General features: G+C 55.2%; 1 protein-coding gene across 1 annotated transcript; it reads left to right on the forward strand.

Moving 5' to 3' along the window:
- The first annotated feature begins 2,308 nt into the window (after nt 1–2,308).
- Nucleotides 2,309–17,392, forward strand: WNT4 (Wnt family member 4). The gene is made up of 5 exons (XM_027702979.1): nt 2,309–2,574; nt 13,714–13,949; nt 16,005–16,136; nt 16,419–16,561; nt 16,752–17,392. Exons 1-5 carry the CDS (start codon nt 2,498–2,500, stop codon nt 17,217–17,219), a joined length of 1,056 nt encoding a protein of 351 aa, XP_027558780.1. The 5' UTR covers nt 2,309–2,497; the 3' UTR covers nt 17,220–17,392.
- The last annotated feature ends 2,912 nt before the right edge of the window (nt 17,393–20,304 follow it).

A 20,304-nucleotide genomic window follows, 5' to 3' on the forward strand; every position in this document is an offset into this window, starting at 1 on the left:
GCATCTCCTGAATCAGAGGCCAAAAGAACCCAGCTAGCAGAAAGCTGCAGGTAATGACTGAGCAGTGTTTCATGGGCATCACTGAAAAGGTCAAGGAATTCCCCCCCTTGCAGTGAGTGCCCATTTCCATGTTCTGTCTGTTCACACTCATCATATCCTCCACCACACAGACTGTAAAATAAACACCCCTCCTGCCCTGCTGTACTGTTATCATCCCTGCAGGCAGCTCACGCTGCCCTTCCCTTCAGGGAGACTCACTCCAGATGTGCCTGCATCTGCCTCCCCTCTGCCATGGGGGTCCCACCCATCACTCCATGGACACTCTAGTTCCAATGGATCCTGTGGACGTGATCCCAGGCTGTGACTGCTGCAATGGCCTAGTGGGCAAGTCAGGATGGTCCCATCCCCACCCCACCAGAGACATGGCTTGAAGCTGCTGAAGCAGGTGGACGTGCTCTGCAACTCCTCACCCGGGCCAGGAGAGGTGTCCAGAGGACTTCCAGCTCATGTCAGGCCCCCGCTGCACCATCCTGCCACCACAGCTATCCCAAAAGAGCTGCAAGGTGGCCTAAGCCTGCCTGCAGCATTGCCAGCCGTGGCACCAGGAGCATCTGAGCCAGGGATACTCCGTGGTCTGCAGACATCCATGACAGCCAGGCGCCCCAGGGTCCAAGCCCACCCCCCTGGCTTCTGTTGAACTCTCTGGTGTTTCTTCTTGGGGGGGAATAACACATGAGAGGCCCAAAAATACGATATTCCCATGGACCCACGTGGCTCTGGCCAGCCAGCCACAGCCCTCTAACCTCTCATTCCCCTTAGCCTCTCAATTAGCTCTTGCCTTCCTGACGACTTCACTCAACACCCAGAGCGATTAGAAGCCAGAGGAAGGCCTCGGCTTTGTCTCCAGCGATGAGCCAGATTAATCAGCTCCAGTTGCACTGAATTACCCAGTCGGGGCTCACAGCAACAACCTCCAATTCACCAGCAGAGCAGCCAGCATCCCGCTTTCACCCGGGATAATCAGCAAGGACATGAAAGCCAGATGAATGACTAGGTGAGGGTGGGCTGCTGCCTGTCAGGAGCTGGAATATAAGTCAAAGCACTTTGAAATTAAATCCTCGCTTTGACAGGGAACTAATGCAGAGATTTTAAAGTAGGTGTAATACACTTAGACAGGCATGTGTGCAGCCCAGTGCAAGTTGCTGTGCTTTGAATAAGTGTGTCCCGGCTACACAGAGAACAGGAAAATAGAGTTGAAAAGACAAAGGGAATTTTGAATAGCTCCAAACCAGCTTGGCAAGATTTTAGAGATGGTAGCACGAGGTTTTAGTAATGGACCTAACAACATTGTCAGGAGGAGATTTGGTGCACAGCGGTTGGTTGCCTGGGATCTTCGATTTCACACCAAGCAGCCATCTCATGTTGCTCCTGGCTTTAAATTAAGACATTTGTGCCCATATGGATAGATGGAGGAACAGTGGATGGAGCAGAGATAGGGATCCCCACCACACCTCTTGGCCTCAGGGTGGGTAAGCCATGCTGCTGGGAGCTCCTGGGGTTTCCCAAGTATTGACCTTTCCAGACAACCTCAGCCTTGATATCTGGTCCAGCATCACCCTCCACCTGTGCATCCCAGAGCCCATCACCAGCCACTGCAGCTCATGGGACAGCCCTGCTGAGATGCCAAGGAGGTTTGAAACTCATCCCTGCTCTGCCTTCAGATGCTATTCTCCTGATAAAACTCCCAGATACCTCCAGATAGAATTCCCCCAGATCCCCTTCCTTGGTTTCGAATTTTCAAATGCCAAAATCCGGCATTTACAGGGAATCCTCAGAAACTGGGATCTGGGAAATCACACCCGGTCGAAGGGGTGGCTGTTTGAGGGAAGGCAGCCTGGGCAATGCCAAAGGCTGCTCCCAGCAACAGGCACATCTCAGCGCTCCGCTCCTTCACAGCCGCCAGGAAATTACCCCAACAATGCGGAGGGAACCCACGCCCTCCCCTCTCCGGGATTCCCCCATCTCTCCTCCCGAACCCCACGCGGAGGTGCCGCTCGGTGGGGGCAGCACCAAGGCGGGGGGGGTGGGGGGGTTCCCGGAGGATCCCCCACGTCGCCGGAGGAGCTCCCGGTGCCCCCTTTGCCGTCAGAACCCCCCCCCCCGGTGCCCTCCCCGCCGCCGGCCCGCCCCCGGGGGTGTCCCCGGCAGCGGGTCCCGCCCAGGGAGCGGCGGGGCCGGGGCGGCCCCCGGGTGTGCCCACGCCCCCGGCCCGCCCCCGGCCCCGCCGCTCCATCCCGGGACGGGCCGGCCGCGCTGACAGTCGCGCTCGGCGGCCGCCGCGGGCTCAGCAACCGGGCAGCGCCCGCCGCTCCTGCCCGCGCCCACCTGTGGCGGCGGCTGCCCCGGGCAGGGGGCGGCGGGGCGGGGCGGGCTGGGGTGGGCCGGGGGCGCTGCCGCCGCCGGCTCCGCGCGGTCTCTTCCCCGCCTGCCCTCCAGGATGAGCCCGGAGTATTCCCTGCGCTCCTTGCTGCTCATCATCCTCGCCACCTTCTCGGCCAACGCCAGCAACTGGCTGTGAGTAGCCACGGGACGAGGAGGAGGGGGGGGGTAGGGGGGTGGGAGGGACACGCCGCCACTTGTTGGTAGCCCCCCGGGGGTGCGGAGCAGGTGCGGCGGGGTCGGGGAGCATCGGGGCGCGACCCCCCCCCCGCAGCGATGCTCCTCGGTCCCCGGCATCGGGCGCCCGTCCCCATCGCCCCGGTCCCCGCTGTCCCCGCTGACCCTCGGCGCGGTGGCGGTGGGGTCGCAGCCCTCAAGCCCTCATCCCCAGGCAGGTGGGCGGCGGGGGATGCCGACCCTCCCCGGCCGCTCGGTGACGGCGTGTTATCGCGGCTGGCGGGACAGGGGCTGGTTATCGAACCCCCGTCCCCCTGTTTTTGTCCTTAAGTTATGAATCCCGACCACGCCAGGGGCGGGCGGAGGTCGGGGCATCGGGTCGGAGCGGGGCCTGGGGGTTGGCGAGGTGCCACGCGAGGGCCAGCGGTCCAGGGGAGGATTTGGCAGGGCTGGGGCGGCCGAGCGTGCCGGCCCCGGGGATCTGCAGCGAGCGGGGCTGCCCACGCCTCGGCCCGCCGTTCCCGGCAGGAGGACGGGTGCCGGAGGGCTGTTGCACACCGCAGAGGAGCCCGATGACATCGGGAACCCGCTGAACAAACACTGAAATAATGTGTAAGGTAAACAGGGGCGGAAATCGTTCTGGAAAATTCCTACGTGTTTGCCAAGGCGGTGGGACTGTTTTCTGGAGAGACCCCCCCACTCCTCCCGCCCGGGCCAGAGGGGATGGAGCGTGGCAGGACTTTCCCACCTAACTTTGAACGAAGGCGCCGGTTCCTCCTAATAAATCTGCTCTGGTGGGAGTTGGTGCTTCCCCTGCTCCCGGTGTCGCCGGCTGACGGGAACTAATTCCCGTGCCCGCACGCAGCAGACCCGCTCTGTGGCTGGGAACAGGGGCCGCCTCCATCTCCCCTCCGTGGGTTTCTGCCGGCAAAGGCAGGTCCAGCACGGCCGGGCAGGAAGTCCCTGGGGCTGCCGGCATGAAACATCCTGAGTGGCTTGTGCCTCTCCCAACACCTGTGCTCGAGGTGGCCACGGTCCCACAAACATATTCTCCGTGCAAGGGGTCCTCTCTGCATCCCCAGATCCGGCTCCCGTCTCTCCTGCCTTTAGATTTCGTCTCGCTGGAGGCTGTGGGACGTGGGCGGGTTTTGGAGGATGGTCCCTGTGCCTGGGGAAAGCGCCGGGTCAGTGGCATTCCCCGAGTGTCCTGCCTGTGGGAAAAGGTGCTCGCCCGGCGGTAGCTGTCTGGGATGCGTTAGTGCTTAGTCCTCCCCTCCTCCTTTGCCAGATGGAGCGACTTGCGCTCCACGCGTCTCCGGCGAGTGGTGGGTGGATCATAGCCCGCTATCAAGGTGGTCTCTTAAGCTGTCATGCTTCTGGCGAAGGTATATTGGGAACTGTGGGAGTGTTTTTCCTGCAGGGAGAAAGTCCCGTCGAGGAAGCCCTGGGGGATAATGGCAGGTCTCTGGCGAGGAGCAGCCTCGGCTGCCCTGGGACGGGCACGGGGGGAAAGGGGGATTTCTTAAGCGAGGTCAACAAGCTGCCCCGCACGGATGCGTAGAGGTGGGACCCCCCCCGATCCCCGGCGCCGCACGCAGCTGGGATCGGATTTGGGAAGCGAGGCGAAGGAGAGGTTCGCCGCAATAGCCGGGGAGGGCTGTGTGCAGCCGTCCGTGCTGGCGGAGCAAGGGTGGGCGCGGGGGGCTTGGCGGCACAGAGCGGAGGGCTCATTCCTGCCAACAGGGGAGGAAAAGCAGATACATTTCAGTGCGTTTGAAAGGAAGGGGGTCAGCTTTTTTTGATGTTGCAAATGTATCATGATAAAAGGATCTTCCCCCGCTCAGTGCTTTTTATTCTTTGCCTTTAGGATTAAGACAATTCCCATTGTTTATCTTCTCACATCAGAAACAAAGGCTGCCGGAGGCAATAAACAGAGTTAGAAGGATCCCAGGAGTTATCAGATATTCGAGGAATGAGTGTGCCTCGTATGTCTTGACGCATGTGGGCTCGGCATGCTCGGCGTTCCCCCTGCCAGCTTGCGCCCAGCACACGGGACGGATCCAGCCTCGCATAGCTCTGCACAGAGGTGTGTGCGCTGAGTGGCAGCACTGTGGAGTTTGCTTTTCCAGAAACCTGCTGGATTAGTGATTAAGCTCAGTTGTGACTGCTTTTTTTTCTCTTTTTTTTTTTCCTCCCCCTAAAGCTTCTTTCGACCTGTCCAGACTCGCATTCTCCCAGCGCTTTGGAGAGATGCTGCTTGCAACGCTCGAGCTGAAGGGTTTCTGGAAGCCTGGCTTTGTGGGGAAAGGGCTCGTTTTGGCCATGCTGAGCTGCCCCATCCTGTATAAAAAGGAAACCGTGTGGGGATTGCTCAGAGGGATCAGTCATTGTGCTGGAAGGGATTTTGCCAAATCTTTTCGTTATACAGACCAAGCCACTTTCTCCTTGGTTAGGAAGCAAACCTCAGGTGTGCTTTCTCAGTGTCTTGGGTTTGGGGAGTTGCTGCTTGGCTTGTTGCCTATCTAGAAAAACCTCTGTTCTCCAAATCTGAAGAGATGCTCTATTCCCCCTTTTCATGAAAGCCTTAGGCTTGTTCTTCCTCCTGCCTTTGAAGGCTCAGATAGTTTTAAACTTTTGCCTCCTGCCTCTTCAGGCACAAGTTGTAAAACTAAATGAAGGGCCTTTTACATCTCGCTGTGCACGGGAAGGTCCTTCTGCTTTATCTCTAGAGAAGTTTGCTTTATACAGGGGAAGCAGCTGAGTTACTTTCCAAAGCAACTTGCATTTCACAGACTCAATCCTGCTCTTGAACCTGCACGTGCAGTGATGTGATTGAATTTGGATGCAAGTCCCCTCGGTGCTCCAAACCCATCCTGAATGCTGGGGGTATTTTGTAGAGAGTTTCAGCCAATCAAGCATCTCTCCACAGCTGGCATGGGAGTGCAGGGCTCTGGTTTCAGTGACAGAGGTTTAGTTAGTTATTCATATATTTACCTATTTTGGAGGGAGGGAAGTCCACCTGAAGAGGTGAACTAGAAAATGTGCAAAGTGGGGTGTGGATGTAAGCATCCACTTAACTGCATAAGTTACTTGGGCTGCCGTGATCTGTAGCTGTTTAGGGAGTTTGAATTATAGGAGTCCAATCCTGTGCCCCAGAAAACATCAGATAAAACAGGGCAGGGATCCTTTAAGGGTGAGATCCCTGGTTATCAAACTATCTGGGAATAATTACAGCCTCTTGCAGCTAAAACTGGCTCTGGAGGAGGCTCTCCATATCGGACATGGATGGTCTGAGATGTGGTTATGCCACTGCAGAGCAGGGTGTGCCACCAGCAGCTTCGTCTACCCCCTATTTACAGGGGTTTAAAGCTGCCATCTGAGCTTGGGACTTGGCTTAAAGGGCCAGGATCACAGATGGGCTTTTAAACCCTTAAAAAAAATTAATTTGAGCTCTTTGGGAAAGTTTGAAGTTGTGAGTGTTCAAACAAGGCTGGCTAAGCAGCTGCTGTCTAACCACTTTCAAGGGTTGGGGAGGAAGGCCAGGATTTTCCTGGCCCCCTTTCATCTGAACATCACAAGGTGCTTTGCAAACACAGGGCCCAACTCTCCGTGCTCATCCCTGCCAGCTTTGCAGCGGGGATGTTGCAAGAGCAGCCCAAATGCTCATTTGTGCCTGTTTGGGTCATTGTGCAATGTAAAGGATTTGGGAGGAAGCATGCCTGGGTCCTACATTTGTATCCTTCTGGTTTTAAACCAGACTTCAGTTGTTTAAGGTGATTTTGTACAAGATCCTTTGCGTTGTCATTGCGACCCTCCCACCTTCCACCTGGCGAGGAACGGGTCCAGCATTTTCCCGTTGGATGCTCTGCAGGTTTGGCAGGTGCCTCCAGGGCTTCCCTCTCTGTGCTCTTGGTTTTTGCTGTGAGGACAGTGTCAGGAAGGTTTCCCAGTCACATGTGTTCCAGCAGCTGGGATGGTGGGTCACAGTGTTTGGGTTTGATGAGGAATTTGCTTGCTTTGGAGGATGCTGTGGGTCAGACGAGTGGCTCTTCACTTCTGGGGTGCCCAGGGCTCCTTTGCATTGCTCTGGGGATCCTGTGAGGTCCATGAGGTCAGTGCATGAACCCATGACACCCACTCCCAAGGCAGTGGGGTGGGAGAGTGAAAACATCAGTCTCCACTGGAAATATATTTTAATTCTTATTTATTTGCAAGTCTTGCCACTCCTGACAGAGCCAGCTAATTTTAGCTTAGCAACAGAAATGGACTGGCCATGGGTTGTACCCTGCAGAGGCAAGAAGCCTCTGCCAATCCTGGCACTGGGCTTCCAACCAGTTTGGCTTATCTCTGAGCACTGGTCCTGTCTGGCAAACACCCTTCAGAGCTGCTTTTGTCAGAGTGGATGAGAGCTCTCTGCTCTCTGGCTCCTCAGTGGTGATGGACATTTCTGTCCTTTCCTAAGAAAGCCTCAAATAAAACCTCAGTCTTTCACAGCAGAGCCTTATTCTAGGGAGGATGGACATGAGGGAGATAAAACCACTGTGCACCCCAGGTTGTGCACAACTGGATCAGCTCCAAATATGAGCAACAGGAAGGCAGGGTTTTTTTGCAATGGTTTTCTATGACTCCGTGAATCAGAACTGGACTTCTGCATTGAAGCAAAAAAAGAAGTTTATGTTACTCTGCTGAGAGCTACTCTCCTCCCAGTTAATTCATCCTTGTGGATGGAGAGAAGTGTATTACAGTCACTTTCTTGAAATTATGAAATTGCTGAGCAGTCCTTAGGTTGACAGTTTCCAGGAGGTTCTTCTGTGTTTCCTTACGAGTGCAGTGACACTGGTTCTTACCATACTTGATGATTTTTTATTTTTCTTAAAGCCTTGTGCATCCACAGAACCGTCAGTCATCCAAGGCTGCTCAAATGGCAGACTCTGCTCTGGATGCCTAGTGCAGGTAACCTCTGTTTCACCCACCCCCCCACACCTGTGAGTGACCCCCAGCAGCATCCTCCAGGCTCTGTAGGACCTGCTGCCATGGGCTGCTGCACTTTGCAGCCAGGAAGGTGTTGTGCAGGATCTGGCTGGCTCAGCAGAACTGGAGCCAGCATTGTGCTTTCATGAAATTACTTGGGGGGGAAAAATAATTGAATCTCTTGGCCGATGGAGAGCAGCCTGGGGTCTGTTGGGCGAGATCAAACTAATCCTGCAGAAGCCTTCTCTCGCCATGTATTTGCAAATTCTGATAAAAAACTTAAAACTCATCAGATTTTCTCCAACCAGCTCTAGCCTGGAGTGCTGCAGGAGGGGAATTCCCACGGAGCTTGGCCTGGTGGCCTGCACTTGCCTCCTCTTGCAGCAAGGCATTGCTGTTGTACCTGAGCCCGGGAGTAGCTTCTACTGACTTGTAAAGGAAGATGTAGTAAAGGATATTTCCTTCACATTCAAAGCAGATTGCCTAAGTGGATGCTGCTTAAGCTCTTCCCAGCTTCCACCCTGCTCTTCCTGGCTTCCATCCTGCTCTTCCCCATTACAAAGTGGAGATGTTGCATGGGTAGGTGGGTGTTTGCTGGGTGCATGTGCAGGGTCCAAGGAGGGGGGACAGGACTGGAGGTGCAGGCTCACCCTGGAGCTGTAGGCACACAATGGTGAGCATAGCAGTGCCTCCTCCTGGGAGACTGTTTTGGCAGCTCTTAATTGGAGGGGGAGAGTAGGTGTGAAAAGCAGCTTTCAGCCAAGAGATGGTGCCTTAACTGTGACAGGAAGGACTGAGACAGAGAGCTGTGTTTCTTCCAGGGAAGAGACCAGACAGGCTCTCAGAGGATGACTTTGTCAATCGTGATTTGCACTTAGAAGGGATAGAAAGGCAGGATATCTAATCCCAGGAGGGGGATGCCCAGTCCCTGGGAGGAATAAGTCCTGCTGCAGAGCCAGCAGCTGGACAAGGCCAACCTTGCAGGTCTCAAGCAAATTCTGACAGGAGCTGCCCAAGCTGGCAGACTTGTGGAACCATTCCAAGGATGTGGTGGTCCCTACCAGCCTGGCCCTGTTGGCACAGGGAGAGTAGCACTAAGACCCCGTAGGGGCTCTCTGGCCTGCCTGGAGCATTGTTTTGACTGCCAACCCTGGGACATCTCTCCATGGCTCCACCCCCCTTGGAAGGGGAAAGCAACAAGAGAAAGATTATCCAAAGGAAAAGATGATCCATTTGTCCATAGCTGCAGGATGGCTCCTTGCAGGAGCCACAACACTGGTCAGTACCTCTCCCTGCATGCATCCATCTGTCTGCCTGGATAGATGCATGCAGGGATGCATGGCATTGTTCCACGGGTTTTTCACATCCTAAACAACCCTTTTGTTCCTCCCCAGAAGAAAACCTGCCTGCACAAGCAGTCTCAATCCTCAGCACAACCCCAAGTCACTGCTGACTGTCCCTGCAGCCTCAGGAGGGAAAGAGATGCACTTGCTGAGCCCTCCATGAGCAGGGGGCTGTTTGCTGCCTCTCAGACAGGAGCAGAGCTGAAGCATCTTTGCAATTTAAGACTTGGATAAGCCTTTTCTGGCCTTGGTTGGGAAGGCTGAGTGTTTGCTGAGCAGGGTGAAGCTTCTGAGCTTACCTGACTTCTGAACATCTGTTGAATGGTTTATCAGTGATGCCACTGACCTGGATCTGACTGTTCTCATCTTCAGGAAAATATTCCCAAAATGAGACAATACAAAGAGTTCTCACACTTGAAACTTATTTGTTTTAATAAAAGGAACACCAGAGATCTCTGCTTTCTCCGAGACATCTGCTGCATCTTCCCTGACATGGCTCTATTAAGAATTTGTCAATGACTGAAATTTCCACACCTTGCCATGGCAGGGAATCTCCACCCCTCACCTCCTGGCTCTGTCTGCCAACCGCTGTGGCTCTTTCAAGGTCTCGTTGTCATTCCAGCAATTATTCTTCCTCCTGAAAGTATAATCATAATTTTTATTTAAGCAGGCCTTCCTGACATTCCCCCCCACCATCTTTCCAAATCTTCCTGGATTTGAGGTTTACTTATTTGCCATCTTGCAGGGTGGATTAATTGCAGCTGCTTAAATGATGGGGCTTCGATCCTGATCTCAATAGTGTGGATGATAAAAAAAGAAGGGCTTTCTGTCAGTTTTGTCTAACATGAGTGGCTTATTAAGAGGGATCTTGTTCTGTGAGTGACTTGCCTAGATTTAAAGGCAGGAGAAAAGAAACATAAAGGCCATGATGAAGCAAGAAGACAGACCTTGAACAAATGTTGTGGGCAGCAGCTCACCCCTTGAAACGTTCTTTGCCCACTCTTGGAAAAGGAAGAAAGTATTCCATTATTTGGGTGGGTTTTTTTCCACAAGCAGGGCTGTTTTGAGGCTGCATGTGAGACTTAAGATCTGCACAGCAATCAAGATGTGATATCACAGTGGAGACCTCGCAGAGGGCAAGAACTGTTTGTTTTGTTGCTCCTGCTGAGCCTGTGGCTCTCCATGCAGGTAGATAAAGGCTTTGTCTGTGGTTTCTACCACCTCAGCCCAGGAAAACAAAGTTTGCACCAAAGTTCTTGTCAAGGACCAGGCAGAGTGCTAGAGCCACGTTTCCATGGGGACTGTGGGATGCTGTGGATGGGTTTGGTGCCTTGCTTGGGCTCCACAGCCCTGAGAAATGTTCCATAAGCTGTGGGGTGGAAGCATCTCTGAGTGCTGGTGAGGGCAGAGCATGTTTTCCATCTCCTATCTTGCTCTTTATCTGCCCCAGAGCGGGGAAAGGGGATGGTCTGTCCCCACCTGGTGCCCCTGAGTGTGGTGTGGAGAGACACAGTGGGAGAGCCTCAAAGCTGAGGTCCTTCAGCAAAGATCCTTCCTTACATCCTTGCCTCAACCTCTGGATCCTGGAGCTTCCTCCCTTTCCAAAAGACATGTCTTTTGGAAAGCAGTGATGGTTCTCATGGACTGCTAACAAGCTGATATTGTGACGGGGCCACAGCATTTTAGGCAGTTACCTCCATCCCCACAGCAAGCACGGGCTGAGGAGGGATGATGAGACACAGAGGACCTGTCAGGGGGGAAAGAGGCCAGAGCCCCGTTCTGGATAGTTTCATCTTATTTGCCTGCCTTGCAAAACAAATTACCAGACCTGTTCTTGGAGAGCTGTACCTATCTTTGATGCATCCTCAGTCTTTGTTTTATCATCCCAAACAGCATTAAATGCGGGCTGGGGAGGCACCTTATCAGGTGCATCTCCTTGGAAAAGCTTGAAAGGCTCTTGTCGCTCTTTTCTTCATTCATGCTTTGAATTTATTGATCCACGTTTGCCTGGAGAATCTTGAGCTGAGAAATATATATTAGAAAATGAGATGATGCCCCAACCTGAGCAGAGCTGATATTAATGTGGCTGCTACACCTGCAGCAAAGCACTCTCCTGCCAAGGTGCCTGCAGTCAGAGCAGGCACTAACTCATGCACAGGACCAGCCTCGTGGCTTTGCAGGAGCTGGTTCCCTGGCATGATAAATGAGTTGCTGGCATGGGGGAAGCCAAATCGGGACTGGAGATAGAATCTGATTTTTCTTGGCTTCCAGGCTCAAAACTGATCAACCAACTGGGGTGAATTTCACCGCTCTGGTGTGTGTCAGCTCCCCCATGCCCAAACTGGAATGATGGCTGGACCTGGGAGGGGATTGGATTATCCCACAGCCTGGATAATCAGACTGGGTCTCTCCTAAGCTCCTTCTGTGATCCAGAGCTGGGAAGTGGGCAAGCATGGACATTGTGCCCACAACCCAGCAGGGGGTGGTGGGTTGGGTTACTGGGATGTGCAGCAGGGACCATCGTGCCCCCACACTGGGCAAGAAGATGCTGAAAGCTTTCCAGGTGCTTGCCCCTAGAGGATAAGCTCCCTCATCCCCCTAATGCTGACACCCAAGAGCAGCTCTGCGACTCCTTCTGCTGAAGATGGGGCTATGGAAAGCAGGCACTCAGCATCCAACATCCTCAAAGCTCCCAGAGGTAGTTTGGTGCCTTCACTCCGGGTCAGCCAAGTGCAGCAAGATGTGAGAGCAGCAGTTGTTGCACTCCATGTCTGGGACTGCAGCACAGGGACAGGGACACTCACTGCATGGTGTGGGAGCAGAAATGTGACAGCCCCAGGTTTGGCCATGGGGGGTTTTCAAAGCCACCCCTGTGCATCAGGTCCTGTCCTCTGCAAACAGGGCTATGCCCTTGGAGGAGCAGGAAGCCTTGGGCAAAGATGCCTGGCTGGTATAAAGGCTAGAAAAGCACTTGGCTCTGAAAGCAGCCTGCTGCTTCCCACTGTCAGAGGAGCATTGCCTCCAGTGATCATGCACAGGGAGAGCTGAATGCTTTTGACATCTCGCCATGCAGACTCCCCATGGACACCACAAGCCAAGACAGCTTTCTCCCTGGCTCCCACGGCCCCCCAGTTGTGAGCACGAAACCAAGCTGGTGAATAATTCTGCTGATGCACAGAAGAGAAAATCCTGTTCTCTCCTCCTGGGGCAGACTGGCAGGGTTAATGGGAGGAAGAGGCTGTGACAACTTGATTTTGTGGCTGAAGTCAGCAGATCTGGCTCCTGGGACAAATGGGAACAGGCAGGGAGCAGGAGCCACTTTTGCACAGTCACTTCTCGGAGGCGAGCAGGGCTTCAAAGGAAAAATCCTTAGCAGGATGTCGCAACTCTGGAGGAGGAGGGAAAAAAAACCAAGCAAACAGAAAAAAACCCACAAGCTCTGTAGGGCTGGGAAATGCAGAGTCAAGGAATGAGGTTTCCAAACAGCCTCCCCCTGGTACTTGCATCTCTTGGTGCAGACGAGGCAGCAGCGTGAGCCAGCGCTGGCGATTCCCGAGGACGCTGAAGCTCAGTGTGGTCAGTGGGGAGGTGCAAGTGTGAGTTATGTGTCTGTCCCATGCAAGGGGACCCTCCTTGTCCATGCCAGGTCAGGTTTTCACCATGGTAGTGTCACCTGAAGCAGCTGCCAGCAGCCACGAGACGGAGGGAGTCTCTTACACCCACCTGCCAGCACAGGTATTGACAGCTGTAGAGTATCTTGGATTATCCCACAGCCTGGATAATCAGACTGGGTCTCTCTTGAGCTCCTTCTGTGATCCAGAGCTGGGAAATGGGCAAGCATGGACATTGTGCCCACAACCCAGCAGGGGGTGGTGGGTTGGGTTACTGGGATGTGCAGCAGGGACCATCGTGCCCCCACGCTGGGCAAGAAGATGCTGAAAGCTTTCCAGGTGCTTGCCCCTAGAGGATAAGCTCCCTCATCCCCCTAATGCTGACAGCAGCTCTGTGACTCCTTCTGCTGAAGATGGGGCTATGGAAAGCAAAGCCCTCCACACAGGGCCAGTCTTTTCCAGGTCAGCAAAGACCTCATGGCCCTGTTCGTGAGCTGGGCTCATGGGAGAGGTGCCCAGCCTGTGAAATTTTGCCCCAGCAGGCTCCTGATTCTCTCTTCCCCACTTCAAGCCCTGCTTGAATCCCAAGTGAAAGGAAACCTGGCAGCTCCCAGAGGCCATCCTTGCCTGCTGGGGGCTGGGGCAGCTAAAAGCAGGCTCCAGGAGGGAAGTGGTTTGGAGGGCGATGTTTGCCGGTGATGAGCACACAGCCATGCTGTGGGAGCAGTGTGGCAGATGGAGCTGGCAGCCAAGTGCCTGTCCTGCTTGTTTTGGCTGACTTTGGAGACCTCTGGCTTTTCCTAGTAGCACTTGGATGTGCCGGTACTCAGGAGACCTGACCGGGCACATTCAGACAACGCTGAAAATATCTTCCTTTGCAGGCAACAGAGGCAAAGGGGAGCCAGCAGCTGGACTCCCCGAGAGACAGGGACTAGGCTGCAGAGGGATGGTTGTTTTGCTTTGGGCTTGCTCTCTGTCAGCCAAAAATGCATCCTGCAGAGCCACCACCACGGGACATTTAAGGTGACCCCTCACAGGCACCAGGTCCCAGCTACGAGGGGGTGAGGATTTTGGTCCCCTTGCTTTCTGCAAGGCAGGGTGTCCCAGCTGAACACGCACTCACGCTCCCCCAGCCCTTGCCCCCCTAACCCTCTGTGCTGGTGTCGTGGCAGGTACCTGGCAAAGCTGTCTTCAGTGGGGAGCATCTCCGAGGAGGAGACCTGCGAGAAGCTGAAGGGCTTGATCCAGCGCCAGGTGCAGATGTGCAAGAGGAACCTGGAGGTGATGGACTCGGTGCGACGTGGGGCCCAGCTGGCCATCGAGGAGTGCCAGTACCAGTTCCGCAACCGCCGCTGGAACTGCTCCACGCTGGACACCCTGCCCGTCTTCGGCAAGGTGGTGACTCAAGGTGAGTCAGGAGAGCGTGTGCCTGGGGTGATGCTGCTGGGGGAACAGCTACAGGAGCAGTCTGGTGGGCTGTAGGCAGATTTTTGCCTGCTTGCCCCTGAACAGTGGCTGGGGAGAGTCGGAAATGGATGGCCCAGTGTTGGATCTTAGGGCGGATGGGCACTTCAGCAGGGCTCTTTTTTCACTGTGTTGTGGACAGCATGTCCAGACACTTGCCATTCCACAGCTCTCCTGAACCTTTTTCACACCCATTTTATGGAGGCACCAGCCCAGGGTATCAGGAGCTCTTTGACAAGTACAGGGCAAGTTTGAGCAGGGGTCCTAAAATCACCCTGTGGATCTCAACTCTTTCCCACCGAGGCCAGGAGCTCCACTCCACAAAGCCATGTCTGCATTTACTCGATCTCTTCCCTGGGCAGTGGTGAAGCAGTGGCTGCTGCCAGGCCGGCATGTGGCCACTCTTGAGCAGAGCATCAGTGAATGCCCTCAGGAGGACAGCCTGCTGCCACCTGGCACAGGAAAAACACACAGCAGCTGGGCCCTCAAGGACAGCAGCATCGCCCACCACCAGCCAGCTGCCAGCCTTCGGGGCCAACGTGGCCAGGGCAGCCCCCAGCCCCTCTGGTCCCAGCTGCAACCAGGCTTCCCAGAGGCCCAGGACTGTAATCAAACCAGGGCACTGGGGTGAGGAGACGATGGGGAAAACCCCTGAAGATCAGGGAAACGTCCCTTGCCTCCCCTCAGGTGCTGTCTCTGAGGCACCATCTCACCTCCCATCCCAGGACCCCTGGACCGAAGCGTACCCCCAGCTCCTTGTTTGACTTTCCTCCCTCAACGCAGGGGTGAAGATCTCTTCTCATGAAGGTTCAGGGACTGGAAATACCAGAAATACCAGAAACTAAAAGTCGTCTCTTTTTAGGCAGCCACAGCACAAACCGACCAACACGATCCTACTATTAACCTCGATTAACTTGGAGGCTGTTCAGTCCCCACACTGGCTGGGTCCTCCTCAGCCACTGCCAGCTAGGCCACCAAAGTCTGGGCTGCGACCACCAAAGTAGCTGCCCTCTGCCCGACCGGCGAGCTGGGGGGACGTCTGCAGGCCATCCTCCCTCTGCACCAAGCGTGGGACCACCCCAAATGCCAGCCCTCCTTGCTCAGAGATGGAGAGTCCGTATCCTCAGCTGGCCTCAGAGGACAGTGGGGATTTGGGTGTCGCAAGAGCTGATCCCTGGCCATGACACGCTGTGTGTTCGCACCCAGGGTGCCCCCAGCTTCCCAAACGAGCTCTTCCCAACTGTGTGGCACCAAGAGCTGGGACAGGCCTGCACCCCGAGGACCAGCAGGGTTTCTAAAGGTGGTTTGGGAGCAGAGCAAGGTTTTGCACAGTAGTTTGGAAGGTGCTGGGAGCTACAGAACCCCGTGTGAGAGGACGGCAAGGAGCTGGAGGGGATGTTCCTGGATGTGGAAAGCAGCCAGCTGTTTTGGGTGCAGGAGGGATTTCGTGACAGAGGTGCCCTGCAAGCACCAGGCAAGACAGTCTCTCCATGTAAGCTCTGGAGAGTTCTCCCCACATTGGCAGTTCAGCCTCTGCCTCTCCCATCGCCAGGTTATCACTTGTCCATCGTTCATGTTTTTAGTGTCGTGGGGCAGTTCCCACCTCCTTCACTATTGCAAGGGCCCTCACTGCTGCAAAACATCTCCCAGTGCTGAGAGGTCTCTGCTGAGTTGGGTCCAGGCTTAGCACTAAGCAAACAGTGTCCCTGGGGATGGGGCAGATGAGGGTCCTGCACAGGGTACCTCATCTTGGGAGGAAGTGATGGAGCAAAGGGATTACCCTGATAGCTCTGCATAGCATGTTTTGCCAAGAGCCAGCTTTCAGACCAGCTTTTCAAGGGGATTCATGTGCCACACCAGCGTTAGGAGGGGAGAGGAGCGACAGCCCACCAAGGACCTTTGACCAGCTGGCTGTACCCCCCTCCCACCCCTAGAAATCCCACTCGTGTTGCCTTGGACTTGCTGCCAATGTTTCCCACCGTGGTTTGTGCCGTTGCAGGGACACGGGAGGCAGCATTCGTCTATGCCATCTCTTCGGCAGGGGTGGCCTTCGCCGTGACCCGCGCCTGCAGCAGCGGCGAGCTGGACAAGTGTGGATGTGACCGCACGGTGCAGGGGGGCAGCCCGCAGGGTGAGCGTCCGAACGGGGCGGGGGGCATCCAAACCCACTCTCTGGGGCCATCCAGAAAGGAGGAAAATGTTTGTTAGTCCACACTGAGTCCTGCAAAAAGGCTCCTGGGAGCATAGCCCACGGGGCAGGGAAGGTGCCTCGTCCGTGTGTCTCAGCTTCCCCTATCCCCCAGGCAGTCCAGCCAGAGGTGGGCAGGCCAGCTGGATTTTAGGAAGAGCAGGGCTGGAGAGTGCAAGCACCACAGGCTGGCTGTAGCTGTCTCATCTGTGCTCTCTGCCTCAGGGTTCCAGTGGTCGGGCTGCTCTGATAACATCGCCTACGGCGTGGCCTTCTCACAGTCCTTCGTCGACATCCGCGAGAGGAGCAAAGGGGCCTCTTCCAACAGAGCGTTAATGAACCTCCACAACAACGAGGCAGGGAGGAAGGTAATGGCCAGGGGGAAACCTGGGCATCCCAGCTGGGCTCTGCAGCCACAGCTTGAACCGCTTGGGCTTCATTTAATCCCACCAACAGTGCTTTCTGCACAGCCCTCCCTGGCCCCATCCCTTGTGCTCTCCCTGCTCTGCCCATCCTGTGCTGACCATCCTGTCTTGTTCCCTGTGTCGGTTCTTCCAGGCGATCCTGAACAACATGCGGGTGGAGTGCAAGTGCCACGGCGTGTCGGGCTCGTGCGAGTTCAAGACGTGCTGGAAAGCCATGCCCCCCTTCCGCAAAGTGGGCAACGTCCTCAAGGAGAAATTCGACGGCGCCACGGAGGTCGAGCAGAGCGAGATCGGATCCACCAAAGTGCTGGTGCCCAAAAACTCCCAGTTCAAGCCGCACACGGACGAGGACCTCGTCTACCTGGACTCCAGTCCCGACTTCTGTGACCACGACCTCAAGAACGGGGTGCTGGGCACCAGCGGCCGGCAGTGCAACAAGACCTCCAAGGCCATAGATGGCTGCGAGTTGATGTGCTGCGGCCGCGGCTTTCACACGGACGAAGTGGAGGTTGTGGAAAGGTGCAGCTGCAAATTCCACTGGTGCTGCTCCGTCAAGTGCAAACCCTGCCACCGGGTGGTGGAGATCCACACGTGCCGGTGATGCACGAGGAGAGCACCCACCCGGCCCCTCTTTTACTGACCCTGCTTCTCCCTCGCCCCGCGATCCAGGACTGAGGAAGTGACCCAGACACTGCAGGGAGAGCACAGCTCTTTACAGAGACAGAACGCCAGAGAAAAACAGATTTTAAAGAAAAAAAAATATTTAAAGTTTAAAAAAAATTGATCATTGTTGGCTTTTTTTTTTTATTATTATTTTGTTTTGTCTGCTTTGCTGTATTTATTGCCGAAGCCAGAGCCCCTCGGTGCCCTGTGCCAGTTTGCTCTCGGGCTGGCTGGGGATCTGTGGGATATCAGCTCCCATCAGATGGGCTCCTGCTGACTCCAAAGCACTGCAGACGGGAGATGTTTAAGCCGAGGGTAGTGCAGCGTTCAAAACCTTCCATCACAGTTATTTTTGTTTGTTTAAGGCACATGCTGAGCACCCCAGAGCACCACTGCCCTGGCTGAGCCTCAGGAGGGGATGGAGCACAGCCAGGTGCATGGCAGGGGACAGGCAGGTGGTGACAGGGTGGCACTGTCCCCCAACACTTGTGGAGCTCAGCCAGGGGGATCAGTTCATAAGGGGAACATGGGGACACTCTTCCACCTCCTTGTTGTGGGATACTCAATGACCTCCTGGGCATTGGATGGATGTTAAGCAGTTCTTGGGCATTGGATGGATTTTGGAGCAGTTCCAGTGGCCACTCTGATTTACAGAATCTCCTCAGTGGTTGCCCAGGGCTGTTGGAGGATGCAGTGGTCCCACCATGCTTCCCTTCATCCCCCTCTCTTTTCCAGCACCTCATTCCACTGGAAACAGCAAAGGGCAGTGGTACCTGCAATCCTCTGACTCTTAATGGAGCTGGGAGCTGATGGGAGGACATGCCAGTGGTTTCTTTTCCTCTGTCCCATAATTGCCCCCATGTTGCTCACCAGCATCCTACAACAGGTCTCCTCTTCCTCCTCCACATGCCTGTTCTCCTGACCTGGGAGGGCTCTGGGGGACAGTCCCTGTTGTGTTGGATGCTGAGAAAAGCAAAAGTATAACACTGGGGCAATTGCTGGGGGTGAGGGAAAGAGGCTGCTGGGGGGAAAAAGGGATTGCTTGTGCTCTGCCACTATCATTGTGTTGCCTTTGGGGAAGCATGAGAGAAGGACTGAACCAGAGGGATGCTGCCATGTGTGCCCTGGCCACACAAATGTAGTGCAGCAGGGCCCCAGCTGCCCCCTCCTGCTCCCTGGAGCGCTGCCATGAGGATAAGGCACTGTCCTACCCACTGCCTGGGACTGAGTTAGTGCAGAGTCCTCGCTGTTGGGCCGCGGGACCAAGTATTTGGAGAACTAATAAGCAGAGGGGCACTGAGAGGGGAGGTGGAAAACGAACTGGTTCCTCTCTCCCTCACCCACTGGTCTGTGAGGCAAAAGGCGAGCAGAGAAAAACCTCGAAATGGCACCTCAAGCCAACAGGAACGTCTGCCTGTGATGTGGCAAGGGGTCAGCACGGGGTGGCATTGCCAAGCCCTCCTGTGTGGGAGGGAGCTCCCTGCATGGTCCAGGAAAGCCCAGAGCTGTGGCCATCACCCTCCAGGCTGGAGGAGGGGGGTCCCTGCAAACCTGCAGAGTCTTGTTTTTCTTCCATGAGAGGGGGAAGGCTGGGGGAATGCACAGACATATGTGAAATCTGTGCCACGGCAGTGATGGGCTGGGGGAGAGCCTGTGGTCGCTGGAAGGTCTCCAGACATCGTCCGGCTGGACGGCTGCTGACAACTGACTTGAAGCAGCGCAGGGAGAGGGAGGTTTGCATCGAGGCACCCCCCCAGCACACCCCAGCTGCCTCCCTCCTGCCTGCTCAGCCCCAGCTCCAATAAACCTCCAGCAAAGGGTGCCAGGTGGTGGCGGGGGGGACACCCCGGTGATGCCCTGAGGTGGAGCACACTGGTTTGATCCACTTCAGTGCAAACCAGAGATCTCCTCACCAGAGCAGGGGTTGCCTCCCTCAGTTGGCTCAGTTGACCAAGGGTGCAGCATTAAATCCCCAGGGGATCTAAGTTTCCTGGCTCCATCTCTTCAGCCCCTCAAGGCTGCAAGTCCTCAAGTACCTTAGAGACTGTTCCTCCTCTTCCCAGCTCATGCAGAGGAGGTCACAGACCTCAGGCCACTGGCCAAGTCTTCTGCTCTTTGTCCATCTAGGATGAGGGCCAAAGCTGAACAAGACAATCCAGATCAGTGTGGAGATAATCTCTGCACACGGGATTTTTTCAAGCTGCGATGAAAGCTGAGCCCTGCAAATGTCACCCAGAGATATCTCGGCTCCATAGCACTGTGGCTCTTCTCACAACTGTAAATTTCAGCACCAGAGGGGGTCAGGAAATGCCTTTTCATATTTACTTTGTCTATTAAATAATAAGTTTGTGCTGAACAAGCCACGGGGTTTTCCTGTCCTGAAACCAGCTCCGCTGGCCTGGGTAAAACCAGCACATGCTGCAAACACCTCATGGCTGTTGGTCTCCTCCCAAGTGCCCACGTGGAAGGAGAGGTGCCCACGTGGTGTCTCCTGACAGTGCAAAGGGAACACGAAGGCTGTCTTTGTCCCTCCTCCTGTCTCACCTCAGGAGATGCTGGTGTTTGGACCACAGGCTCCATCTGTGCTTTCCCATCAGAGAAAGCACAGCTTGCTCATTAGTCTTCTGCCCTAAGCATTTGCCATACTGCCAGCTTAAAGGCCACTTACCTTAGATTTTAGTAAGTCTGTGACTTCCTCCTGTGGAGAGGGCATTGATATCCATCTGCTTAGAGCAGTGCTTCCCTGTTCTGCCCACAGCCAAGGCCTCAGAGCTGCCTTGTGTGCTGCTGGAAGCACCCTGCCGGTTTCTTTAAGGTATATTTGGGCTGGGAGGAGGAAAGAACTGCCAAGTCAGGGACTGCTGCCTCTTGCCCTGTGGGTTGCTAGATCTGGAGAGGATGCAGTGCCAGGCGTGTTCCAAGTGACCCTCAGCCACTTATCCCATGTGCTTCCCCAAGCCAGGAGCATTGGCTGCATCCTTTTCACACTGTTCCTTTCAGCTCGTGTTGCTGCTGGGTCCAGC

The sequence above is a fragment of the Neopelma chrysocephalum genome, unplaced genomic scaffold, assembly GCF_003984885.1.
Source record: "Neopelma chrysocephalum unplaced genomic scaffold, ASM398488v2 Primary Assembly neopelma1_200, whole genome shotgun sequence".
Taxonomy (NCBI): domain Eukaryota; kingdom Metazoa; phylum Chordata; class Aves; order Passeriformes; family Pipridae; genus Neopelma; species Neopelma chrysocephalum.

Excerpts from the sequence above, each read along its gene's own strand:
- WNT4 (XM_027702979.1), top strand. The coding sequence starts at position 2,498 with ATGAGCCCGGAGTATTCCCTGCGCTCCTTGCTGCTCATCATCCTCGCC. Across the intron at positions 2,575-13,713 it reads GCCAACGCCAGCAACTGGCT|GTACCTGGCAAAGCTGTCTT; the intron begins GTGAGTAGCCAC and ends GTGTCGTGGCAG. Across the intron at positions 16,562-16,751 it reads ACAACGAGGCAGGGAGGAAG|GCGATCCTGAACAACATGCG; the intron begins GTAATGGCCAGG and ends CGGTTCTTCCAG.